Source organism: Neoarius graeffei, chromosome 6, assembly GCF_027579695.1.
Source record: "Neoarius graeffei isolate fNeoGra1 chromosome 6, fNeoGra1.pri, whole genome shotgun sequence".
NCBI lineage: Eukaryota > Metazoa > Chordata > Actinopteri > Siluriformes > Ariidae > Neoarius > Neoarius graeffei.
The window spans coordinates 32,563,639-32,576,836 of NC_083574.1; the positions used below are offsets into that span (position 1 = coordinate 32,563,639).

General features: G+C 44.8%; 1 protein-coding gene across 1 annotated transcript in view; it reads left to right on the top strand.

The window, feature by feature from the left end:
- Positions 1 to 13,198, top strand: part of LOC132887847 (spectrin beta chain, non-erythrocytic 4-like) — a 221,863-nt gene that overhangs the window by 133,134 nt on the left and 75,531 nt on the right. Inside the window, exons 20-25 of the mRNA XM_060923573.1 lie at positions 5,697 to 5,921; positions 9,294 to 9,383; positions 9,670 to 9,948; positions 10,677 to 10,807; positions 11,500 to 11,704; positions 12,701 to 12,946. Of these exons, the coding sequence (XP_060779556.1) occupies positions 5,697 to 5,921; positions 9,294 to 9,383; positions 9,670 to 9,948; positions 10,677 to 10,807; positions 11,500 to 11,704; positions 12,701 to 12,946 (1,176 nt within the window). The remainder of the gene's footprint in view (positions 1 to 5,696; positions 5,922 to 9,293; positions 9,384 to 9,669; positions 9,949 to 10,676; positions 10,808 to 11,499; positions 11,705 to 12,700; positions 12,947 to 13,198) is intronic.

Sequence of the window (13,198 nt, forward strand, 5' to 3'; positions counted from 1 at the left end):
CGGAAGGAGCAAGAACAACGGTTCGAGGCCCTGGTGTTGGCGCAGCAGGAAGATCGACAGGCGTTCCGGCACCTCCTCGCATCGGAGGGGTCCACCACCTCCACCGCTGTGGGCCCTTCCCCCCTCACCCTAACTAAGATGGGCCCGCATGACGACCCCAAGGCCTTCCTCACGCTCTTCGAGCAGGCAGCAGAGGCCTCGGGCTGGCTGGTGAAACAGCGTGCGGCGCGCCTCCTCCGCCTGCTAACGGGCGAGGCGCAGCTGGCCACGCTACAGCTCCCTGCCGACCGCTGGCTGGTCTACATGGACTTCCGCCGGGCCGTCCTCTAGCGTGTGGGGTGCACCCCCGAACAGCAGTGACAGCGCTTCCGCGCTCTGTGCCTGGTGGAAGTCGGCCGGCCGTTCGCGTTTGGCCAGCAACTCCGGGATGCATGCTGGTGGTGGTTGAGGGCCGACAACCGCGACACCAAGGGAATCATCAATCAGGTGGTACTGGAGCAGTTTATCGCCCGTCTACCTGAAGGGACCGCGGAGTAGGTCCAGTGCCACCGCCCGGCGTCGCTGGATCAGGCCATCGAGCTGGCGGAGGACCATTTGGCGGCTGTTCCGACAGCAGGACAGCGGACATCCGCTTCTCCCCTCTGCTCCCCCCCCCCCCGCTGTGTCCCGTCCTCGCTTGCCCCGTTCCCCCACCGCGGAGACGGGGGCCGGCTCCACCCCAGCCGGCCCGCCGCACCCACGGTGCCCTCCCATTTTCCGCTTCTGTGTCTGTCTCTTCTCCCCCCCCCCCAAGGTGAGTGAGCCCCAGATCGCTGGTGCAGAGAGGAAGCCCGGGCCGGTTTGCTGGCGCTGCGGGGAGCCGGGCCACCTCCAACAGCAGTGCTCGGCAATGGAGATGGGTGCGGTGGTTCGGGTCCCCGACGCGCCAGGAGCTGCCCTCGATCAGGCCGGAGCGTATCGCATACTGGTGAGTGTCCAAGGGGATACATATCAGGCGTTGGTGGACTCTGGCTGTAATCAGACCTCAATCCACCAAAGCCTGGTGCAAGACGAGGCATTGGGGGAGCACAGTTGGTGAAGGTGTTGTGTGTGCACGGGGATGTTCACAACTACCCTTTAGTGTCAGTCCACATTCTTTTCTGAGGGGAAGAATTTAGAGTAAAGGCGGCGGTTAATCCTCGCCTTACCCACTCGATAATTTTGGGGACTGATTGGCCGGGATTTGGGGAGTTAATGAGTCATTTAGTGAAGAGTGGGTCCTGCCATAGTTCAGCAGGGGGAGGTCCCGGTGTCGCATTGGCGGGAGCAGCTGTCACAGAGCCGTCTACATCATCTCCGCATCAGAGTGAGGAGCAGCAGGCCCCTCCTTCTATTGGGGAATCCCTCGCGGGTTTTCCATTAGAGCAGTCGCAAGACGAGACTCTGCGGCATGCGTTTGACCAAGTGAGAGTAATCGATGGTCAAACACTACAGCCAAACGCCACCCCGTCCTTCCCCTATTTCTCTATTATGAAGGATAGATATTATGAAGGATACCGAATGATGCAGGACACTCATACTAAAGAGCAAGTCATGCAGCTTTTGATTCCAAAGAGCCACCGGGAATTGGTATTCCAGGCGGCTCACTTTAATCCCATGGCTGGACACTTAGGGCAGGATAAGACACTAGCCCGAATAATGGCCCGGTTCTATTGGCCAGGGATTCATGGCGATGTCTGTAGGTGGTGTACGGCGTGCCGCGAATGCCAGTGAGTAAATCCAGCGGCCATTCCAAAAGCGCCTTTGCGCCCTCTCCCCTTAATTGAGACCCTGTTTGAAAGAATTGGGATGGATCTCGTCGGGCCATTAGATCGGTCAACACGAGGGTATCGCTTTATTTTAGTTCTGGTGGACTATGCAACGCGATACCCGGAAGCAGTGCCTCTTCGCAATATCTCAGCATGCAGTATTGCAGAAGCGCTCTTCCGCATCATCTCCCGAGTTGGAATCCCAAAGATATTCTGACTGATCAAGGCGCCTTGTTTATGTCATGCACACTGAACGAACTGTATGGGTTATTAGGAATTAAGCCGATCCGCACCATCGTTTATCACCCACAAATGGACGGTTTAGTTGAACGGTTCAATCGCACCCTCAAAAATATAATTAAAAAATTTGTAAGTGAGGACGCACATAATTGGGATAAATGGCTCAAACCCTTGTTATTTGCAGTGCGAGAGGTCCCACAAGCCTCCATGGGGTTCTCCCCGTTCGAATTATGTGGGCGTAAGCTGCACGGCATTCTAGATGTGCTGCGAGAAAATTGGGAGGAGGGACCTTCACCAAGTAAAAATGAAATTCAATACGTTATTGACCTGTGTGCAAAACTCCACACACACACACACACACACACACACACACACACACCTAACCCAGGAGAATTTGCAGCAGGCCCAAGAACGGCAAACCCGCCTGTATGACGGGTACGCGCCTTAGGGAGTTCGCACCGGGAGATAAAGTACTCGTACTGTTGCCCACATCGAGCTCCAAATTGATCGCTAAGTGGTAAGGACACTTTGAGGTCACACGGCGAGTCGGGGATGTCGACTACAAGGTGAGGCGAACGGACAAGGGTGGGGCGCTACAGATTTACCACCTCAATCTGCTCAAACTCTGGAATGAAGAGGTCCCCGTGGCGTTGGTGTCAGTGGTTCCGGAGAAGGCGGAGCTGGGGCCGGAGGTTCAAAAGGGAACATTGGCATCGCGTACCTCCCCGGTCCCCTGTAGAGACGACCTCTCCCCGACCCAGCTCGCGGAGGTTGCCCAGTTGCAGATTGAATTTTCGGACATGTTCTTGCCCCTGCCCGGCCGCACCAACCTCATAGAGCACCACATTGAGACGCCCCCGGGGGTGGTAGTGCGCAGCCTCCCTTACAGGCTACCTAAACACAAGAAAAAAGTGGTTCGGGAAGAACTCGAGGCCATGTTCGAAATGGGCATCGTCGAGGAGTCCCACAGTGACTGGAGCAGCCCAGTGGCCTTGGTTCCCAAGGCTGATGGGTCGGTCCGGTTCTGTGTAGACTATAGAAAAGTCAATGCAGTGTCTAAATTCGATGCGTACTCAATGCCTCGTATTAATGAGTTGCTCGATCGACTAGGCACAGCTCGCTTTTACTCGACACTGGATTTGACAAAGGGTTATTGGCAGATCCCCTTGACTCCATTATCCCGAGAAAAAGCGGCCTTTTCCACACTGTTTGGCTTACACCAGTTTGTCACACTTCCTTTTGGGCTGTTTGGGGCACCCGCTACGTTCCAGCGGCTGATGGATAGGGTCCTCCGCCCCCACACCACCTATGCGGCCGCATACCTCGATGACATCATTATCTTTTGTAATGACTGGCCGTGGCACCTGCAACATCTGAGGGCCGTCCTTAGGTCATTGAGGTGAGCGGGTCTCACAGCCAACCCGAAGAAGTGTGCGATTGGGTGGGTGGAAGTATGGTATCTGGGCTTCACTTGGGCAACGGGCAGGTGCGTCCCCAAATTAACAAGACAGCAGCAATTGTGGCCTGCCCAAGACCAAAAAGGGGGTGAGACAGTTCCTGGGGCTGGCTGGCTACTATCGTAGGTTTATACCTAATTATTCGGACGTCACCAGCCCACTGACTGATCTCACTAAAAAGGGGGCACCAGATCCGGTCCAGTGGATGGAGCAATGCCAGCGGGCTTTCTCTGAGGTGAAGGCTGCACTGTGGGGGGGGCACTGTTACACTCCCCTGACTTTTCTATCCCATTTATATTGCAGACAGATGCGTCGGACAGAGGGCTGGGGGCTGTTTTGTCCCAGGAGGTGGAGGGGGAGGACCGTCCAGTGCTGTATATCAGCCGGAAACTGTCGGTGCGTGAGGGGCGCTACAGCACGATAGAGAAGGAGTGTCTAGCCATCAAGTGGGCGGTCCTCGCCCTCCGCTACTACCTGCTGGGATGCCCTTTCACCCTCTGTTCGGACCACGCGCCCTTCCAGTGGCTCCACCGCATGAAGGATGCCAATGCGCGGATCACCTGTTGGTATCTGGCACTCCAACCCTTTAACTTCAAGGTGATCCACAGGGCAAGGGCGCAGATGGTCGTGGCGGACTTCCTCTCCCGTCAGGTGGGGGGAGGGGTAGTCGGCTGCAGGCCGGACAGCCGCCCAGTCTGAGTCGGGCGGTGGGGGTATGTGGCAGCGGGGGCGTGGTCAAGCATCGGTCTGTGACCGGAGGGCGGAGTCAGGGAAGGTAAGTGGCAGAATCACTGCACCTGATGTCTAGTAATGTGTGTTTGTGTGTCTTCCCCAGTGACCGCGCCCTATTTAGAGAGAGAGAGCAGAGGAGGAGAGCTCTCTCCACAGCCAGACAACCTGTGTGTGTGTGTGTGCCCGTGTGTGACTGGGAGACAATTAGATAAGCTGAAAAGCTGAATAAATTTTTTTTGTGAACTCAGTTCTGGCCTGCCGTCCTTCTGTGCTCCTCCCACTCATACGAACTGTCACAAAAAGTTATTACTTGTTTTAGTGAAAATAAGTACTAAAATGCATTAGAATGCAGGGTTTTGCATGTTATTAAAATATTTTCGGGGACATTGCCCCCCCCCATTTCAGGTTTTTTTTCCTTTGCTCCACTTTCATCTCTGAGTCTAAGTTCAGTTTGAGTTTCATTCCTCCATCCACATCCATTTGTAAATCAAAAAGGCACTAGCGCTAAAGTTAGACCCTTTTACAGCCACATGTGCAATCACACTAATTCCTAATTATGACAATTGGTCAATCAGATGCTTTAATTGTCTCTAATCTTCCAGACTGTTCAAAGAGACAGTCATCTTGGTGTATGTAAACTTTTTCTGATATTGTGAATTAGAGCTGAAATAAATCTGTCTCTATTTGAATGTTTTAAAATTTCCTCTGATGTGAAGAAATTAGATGCCGTAATTGATTTGTCAAAAGATATGTGTGCTAGCATGCAGTGTGTAGAGTTGTGGAAAACACTGAGATTGAATACTTTTACCATAGGTGTATGTAAACCTTTGGCCGCAGCTGTACATATTTTTGTACAAAGTCAAAAGACATTGTGTGTATATTTGAAGTGGATTTATGCACTAAACATGTATATTAGATAACAAAAAGTGTCCAAATACTTGTTTCTGTTCATCACTGTAAGCTACCAAACCTGGGTCTGTGAGAGACTACAGTATTTTTTTAATTTATTATTATTATTATTATTATTATTATTTTGTTTTTGCATTGATTGTAATTGGTGGAGAGTGGAGAGCATTAATAGGCTTATTCTATATGCATGAGCTAACAGAATTGGCTGGTCTTACTCTGATTGACAGGAGAAAGAAGAAAGCAGTCCTTGAAATCCAGAGAGCAGGACAGTTCTGCTCTCTTGGAATCAGTGGGACGTAAGCCTTTCAGCTGCACAACTCGCAATCCCTAACTTTTCCATTGCTTTTATTTATTTATTTTAAGATTTTTTTTAGTTCTCTCTTTCATATATAACTTTCATATAATTTGTCATTTTCTTTCTTTCTTTCTTTCTTTCTTTGCTGTCTTAGCATTAGCGTCTTGTTTGCACTAGCTTGTTTTTCACTTTAATGGTGTGTTACCATTAGCATGATATTAGCCAAGTTAAAAATTCTTATTATTTACACTATCTCTCTCTCTCTTTCCCTCTCAGATGATGGAGCGACAAATGGAAGAGTGGTGTAATGAAGTGTGTGACTTGCAACAGCAGTCATCCTCTCTTCCCGAGGAGTATGTGATGACAGACGCAGTGTCTGAGCGTCAGGCTGAAGTAGAGGCACGGATTGTACGTCTCATCGAGCCTCTGAAAGAGAGACGAAGAATCCTGCTTGCTTCCAAAGAGTTGCACCAAGTGCGCCGTGACCTGCAGGATGAAATTGTGAGTTTGCAAAATGCTTTTCGACACTTCTTAAAATGACAGTCTGTATTTTGCTTTAATGAACAGTTAGTATACAGATAGCTAATGTGCGTGCATAGTATATGGAGAATGAGTGGGCATTTACAGATAGCAAACTATGGTATGTGTGTGTGCATTTTTTGTTTTCCCAAAAAGCCTGTTTCTTGATGCAGTTTTATTTTATTTCTATTTAATGGTAGTCTTTTCCCTTTCCTGCTCTTTTGGCATCTTATTAATATTATTAACATGCCTTATTTGCATAGTGTATGCACTCAGATATTTTTCCCTTTAACGGGTTTGTTAGCATTAGCATAAATTAAATTCTCCTCTCTCCTTCACTGTCACATTTGGCTTAGTGTGAAGGAAAAGGGAGGAAAACTGCTCAGGGCTGGTAACAAATGACCCACAGCCCCATGCCAACCTGTTGGAAACCTCTGCTCTAGGATACCAAACAGGATAAAGTCACAATGGGCTATATGCCAATGAGACCTCCCATGCAGGGGCGGCACAGTGGTGTAGTGGTTAGCACTGTCACCTCACAGCAAGAAGGTCCTGGGTTCGAGCCCAGTGGACGACGAGAGCCTTTCTGTGTGGAGTTTGCATGCTCTCCCCATGTCCACGTGGGTTTCCTCCAGGTACTCTGGTTTCCCCCACAGTCCAAAGGCATGCAGGTTAGGCTAATTGGTGGCTCTAAATTGACTGTAGGTGTGAATGGTTGTTTGTGTCTATGTGTTAGCCCTGCGATAATCTGGTGACTTGTCCAGGGTGTACCCCGCCTCTCGCCCATAGTCAGCTGGGATAGACTCCAGCTTGCCTGCGACCCTTAGAACAGGATAAGCGGCGATGGATGGATGGAACTCCCATTTAATTAAAAACAAGCTCTGCATAAACTCCTGGCTGTATTATTTAGCCAGTTTGCCACTGCTGTGTGTTTAGATTAGTGTATGACTGACTACACAGGATCAGCTTTACATCCACAGGCAATGATGATGATAACCATTCAATAAGTAAGGAATAAAACACAACAGAGCATCCAAGTGGATTATTTTCCTATAACACTACAGCCAGAAGTGTTTATTTCCTCTTATACTGGAGTGATATGCCAAAGATTACAAATTTTAATTTATTCATGATGGGCATTTCATGCTGTTTAACTTATGGTTACATTTGTTGTGAAATATCTGCGATATAAGTTAGTTCCACTTATGACGTGCATTATAGTAGCTATAAACATACACTCCCTCACTCACCTCTCTTATTTCTCTCTATTAAAATTAATAAGACAAAACAATGCGATCTCATAAAACTGCAATCTTGAAGATTCTTCACCTGCAAACTTTCTGAAGGTTACAAAGTGCTAACACTGGACACTCCTTCCGTAATTGCTAAAGAAACATCTCCTAATAGAAAACATCACTATATCAACAAGTATAGGTTTTTCTTTTTAAAAAATGGTTTAATATTAGATTTAGATTATATTGAAGGTCTACCATACAAGTCCCACATCAATAACGAGTGAATTAATAAAACAATCATTTGCATTACTCCTGGAACTTCTGTCAGAAGTTATAAAAAAAAAATAATAATAATAATAAAAAACACCATACAGTGGCATGCAAAAGTTTGGGCACCCTGACTGAAAATGTCTGTTACTGTGAATAGTTAAGTGAAGAGAAGATGAACTGATCACCAAAAGGCATAAAGGTAAAGACAATACATTTCTTTTCAGCGTTTTCTGCAAGATTTGTGTATTATTTTTGTTTTGTAGAATTGGAGAGTGAAAAAAGAAAAAGAACACTATGCGAAAGTTTAGGCACCCTAATACATTTGAGTTCTCAGGTAACTTTTATCAAGATTCCAGACCTTAATTAGTTTATTGAGCTGTGGCTTGTTCAAATTCTTCATTAGGAAAGGTCAGATGATGCAGATTTCAAAGCTGTATAAATTCTCTGACTCCTCAAACTTGTCCCTAAAATCAACAGCCATGGGCTCCTCTAAGCAACTCCCTCGCATTCTGAATAATAAAATAATTGATGCTCACAAAACAGGAGAAGGCTACAAGAACGTAGCAAAGTGTTTTCAGGTAGCTGTTTCCTCAGATTGTAATATTATTAAGAAATAGCAGTTAACAGAAACAGTGGCGATCAAGGTGAGGTCTGGAAGATGACGAAAACTTTCTGAAAGAACTGCTTGTTGGATTGCTAGAAAGGCAAATGAAAACCTGTTTGACTGCAAAAGACCTTCAGAAAGATTTAGCAGACCCTGGAGTGGTGGTGCACTGTTCTACTATGCAGTGACACCTGAACAAATATGACCTTCATGGGAGAGTCATTAGAAGAAAACCTTTCCTGCATCCTAGCCACAAAATTCAGCGTCTGAAGTTTGCAAATGAACATCTAAGCAAGCCTGATGCATTTTGGAAACAAGTCCTGTGGACTGATTAAATCAAAATAGAACTTTTTGGCCACAATGTGCAAAGGTATGTTTGGAGAAAAAAGGGTGCCAAATTCTAGGAAAAGAACACCTCTCCAACTCTGAAGCATGGGTGTGGATCAATCATGCTTTGGGGTTGTGTTGCAGCCAGTGGCACAGGGCACATTTCAATGGTTGAGGGAAGCATGGATTCAAATAAATACCAGCAAATTCTGGAAGCAAACATCACACCATCTGTAAAAAAGTTGAAGTTAAAAAGAGGATGGGTCCTACAATAAGACGATGATCCAAAACACACCTCAAAATCTACAATGCAATACCTCAAGAGGCACAAGCTGAAGGTTTTGCCCTGGCCCTCACAGTCCTCTGACCTAAACATCATTGAAAATCTGTGGATAGATCTCAAAAGAGCAGTGCATGCAAGACAGCCCAAGAAACTTGTAGAGCTGGAAGGCTTTTGCAAGGATGAATGTGTGAAAATCCCCCAGGTAAGAACTGAAAGATTATTAGCTGGCTACAAAAAGTGTTTACAAGCTGTGATACTTGCCAAAGGGGGGTGTTACTAGGTACGAACCATGCAGGGTGCCCAAACTTTTGCTTTGGGCCCTTTTCCTTTTTTGTAATTTTGAAAATGTAAAAGATGAAAATAAAAAAAAATGTTTTTGCTTAAAATATAAAGGGAATGAGTCATCTTTAACTGTATGCCTTTTGGAGATCATTTCATCTTCAATTTGCTTAACTGTTCACAGTAACAGCAATTTTGACCAGGGGTGCCCAAACTTTTGCATACCACTGTATGACCAGATCAGATTCAAGAATTCATCAGCACTGTGGTGTGAATGTCTGTCTGTCAATTAATTATTACATTAATTATTTTTGTATGTGAAATATGTGAACATGTTCATATTTGTGCATCTTCAGCTGTGGGTGCAAGAGCGCCTTCCTCTAGCGACATCACAGGAAACTGGGAGTAGTTTACTGGGTGTACAGCAGCTCATGAAGAAAAATCAGGTAACACTCCACATCTCTGATCCATTTTAGGTTATACAGTACTTATGAAGAATGCAGTGCTAAAGGCACAGGTAAGGCAGTTAGCATCATTTCCATTGTCCTTACAAGGACAAATTTGAACTCAGGTATCTTTGTCAGTCAGACAGACCTTCCCTTGGGACCACAAACACTGACGATGCAGCTTCCACCTTAGTGGAACACAGTGCTAGTGTTGAATATTGTGCAGTGGTGTATCACATTAGCAGATATCAGCATATTCCTAGCACAGCATGTTTTTTCTCTTCAGAGCTTGCAAAGGGAGTTGGAGAGCCATCAGGGGCATGTGGAAGAGGTGATGGAGCGAGCGCGTATGTTCTCATCGGTGCGCACGACTGAGGCAGAGTGTGTGAGCGCATTAATGGAGGATCTACACAGCCTATGGGGTGCACTGTGGGCTGAGACAGAATGTAAACAAGTACACTTAGACTCCATGTATCAGGCTCAACAGTACTACAGCGACATTATGGAAGTGGAGGCGTGGCTCAACGAACAGGAGCTGCATATGATGAATGAGGAGAAAGGAAAGGTAGCATAGGAACAATGGACTGAGACATACTACATATGTTTCACACACAGTGCACAAATATATTTGTATGTATTACAAAATAATGACCTTTATATTCTAATAATAATAATATTGTTTTCTAATTTGCACGTGCAGTGGGATAAATTACTCATACAAATTGTGTGCATGTCCTGAGTCATTTACAAAAAATAATTCTGTGAGTTATGTCAGCAGCAAAATCAGGGTAGGAGATGATATATAGATGACATTTTTGCATGTACTAAATGTCTCTGGTAACTGCAATGAGTTCAGATATCAAGCACACTAACAGAAGAGTAACCTGAACTTAAAACTCAAGTACTATTAAATGCAGTGAAATGGGTTGAGAAACTTTTTCAACCTACAATATAAACTAATAAAAGAATGCATGCATGAGTGTGCATTATGGTAAGGTAAATATAAACCATTCAGAGGTTTTTTTTTAAACCATGCTTTTGGTAATGGCTGTTTGAACATACACATTCACCTTGTGGTGATCAAATATTTAACTAAGTTTATTGTTGTAATGTTAAGTGAACTTTTTGAGGAACTTTCTCATTATTAAGCAAACGTATCCACCAAGGTGTCTAAAAACCCAGTGCTACAGCTCACTGATCTGATACGCTAGTGCCAGTGCTATGCACACCACCATGTCAGTACCACTGCTATGCTGGGAACGCTCCATGTGTAACATCCTTCTCTCCTGTCAGGATGAATCCAGCACTCTTCAGCTGCTGAAAAAACAGTTATCTTTGGAGCAGACAATTGAGGATTACGCTGAAACCATCGGCCTTTTATCACAACAGTGCAGACAGCTACTTGAGCTCAGACATCCTGACAGGTGCATGTTTGTATGCGTCACTCCTTGATTTTAACCCACCTGTTTTTATGTGAATATTGAATTTGAACAAAATAAAACCTAAAGGAACCAGAAACTTAAACAGATGCTCATAAAGAGATGATGTGATATAGGGTAAGATAAATAAAGTGACTGCTTTTCTTCAGAAGAAGTGTGACCATACTGATCAGATGTTTACCACAAACAACATTTAGACAAAAATGGCTATTTAAACCCCATTAAAGGCAGTTTAGTGATGTAATGGAACAGAAAATGTGGCACAGACTGTGTGGACCAGGCGATATTGTATAATGTAGCCGTGCACCTAAAATTAGTTTGACCCTCCTGCTCTAAGGCATGTACAGCTCTGCCACTGCATCTTTTCTAACTACTGGTCATGCAAAGTTGACTTGCAATATTAGCAGAGAAAATTAAGTGTTGAAATGACAAAAATGCACAACCCTAATTTATTCCTGCTGGTCCCCCAGTGCCAGTCTTGAGGGATGAGAAAAACATTGTTCTCCAGCCTGGCCCTGTTTTAGGTGCATCTGCATTTCTTGTGGTTGGGGGGGGTTGGTGGTGTCTTTCATGCTACAGTAACAGTGCATTGAGTACAGTAGTGACTGAAGGCTGATCTCCAGAATATTTAATGGAACAGGAGTTGATGGAAAGATGCGTATGTGTTTGATCCACAGTGAACAGATCAGTAAACGCCAGTCTCAAATCGACCGACTCTACGTGTCTTTGAAGGACTTGGTGGAAGAGCATAAGTGCCGGTTGGAACAGCAGTACTGGCTCTTTCAGCTCCACAGAGAGGTGGAAGAACTGGAACAGTGGATTGCTGAGCGAGAGATCTCAGCCAGCTCCACCGAACTTGGACAGGACTACGAACATGTCACGGTGAGAGAGCAACAACAAAAATAATGTTCATCCAAGTCAATTCTCAAAATGATTCCGTAATTGGTCACTAATCCAGAAAAGTGTCAGCTTATTGGCTGAAAGCAGTAGAGAAGGTAAGGCATAAAGCTTTAAAGAAGAAAAAAAACACCTTTTTACATTTTAATGAATAATTACAATGAATAGTTACTTTATATTTGATAATTTTAAATGATAGAAAAAAATTAAATAATAATTGTGGCATGTGTAATAGTTTAGACTCCCTTCCAGTTGTAAAGTCTTAGTACTTAACTTGGTAGTCCTTAATTCACTCCTTAGGACTTGTTAGGTAGGTCAAGAATTGTCATCATGAATAACAGTTCCAGAAAGTGTCAACTTCTCTGACTCTTCAAACCTAACATTCGAAGCCATGGTCTCTTCTAAGCAGAAGACTGAGGAACTGAAAATAAAGTCAATAGAGGCCTACAAAGCAGATATTGGCTATTAAAATATATCAAAGAGCTTTTGGCTCACAAATTCCACAGTGTCTGAGATGTCAATAAGAAATGGCAGTTAAGGGGACCTTTGGAAGTCAAGGCAAGATCTGGAAGACCAAGAACTGCCCAGATACTGGCCAGAAAGGCAAAGCAAAACCTCCGTATGACCCTAAAGACCTGCAGGAACTGACTATGGAATGGTGGTGGTGGTGCATCATTCTACTCTGCAGCATTGCACAAACAAGATCTGCATAGAAGAGTCATCATAAGGAACCTTTACCTGCAATCTCATCACAAAAATTAATGTATGAAATATGCAAAACAACATCTAAATAAGCCAGAGGCATTTTTGGAAACAAGTGATTTGGACTGATGATGTGAAAATGGAACTCTTGTGTATAGAGCAAAGGCTGATACTGTCATAATACACCTTTAGAAATGATAAATTGAGACCTCTAACAGTGATGAATTGCCTTTATTGTAATATTCTTTTGAATGACACCCCTTTGATGCTTTTGTTCAGATCCTGCAGGAAAAGTTTACTGACTTTGCCTTAGAGACCGGAAGTGTGGGTCAGGAGCGAGTGATTGCTATTAATCAAATGGTGGATGAGTTGATTGATTATGGCCATGTGGATGCTGCCATCATTGCTGAGTGGAAGGATGGAGTGAATGAATCATGGGCTGAACTGATGGAGCTGATGGAAACCAGAGCACAAATGCTTGCTGCGTCACACCAACTTCACAAATTCTTTTCCGACTGCAGAGAGGTGAGACCCCCATGTCACAATGTTAAATAAATAATTTAGTTATATAGCTAGTTAGCAGTGTTAACAGTGATGTGTTTTATTTGAAAGCTGTTGTATTTAACATAAACATGGCTAACGTAACACAGTTGGTATTCAGAATATATAAGTTAGTTGTTGGGTTAGCTAGCTATTTTTAGTAAGCTTACTGTATATTAAAAGAAAATGCATAGGTTTGTGTATCATTAAAAGTGTTAATGTTAGTTATGGATAAAC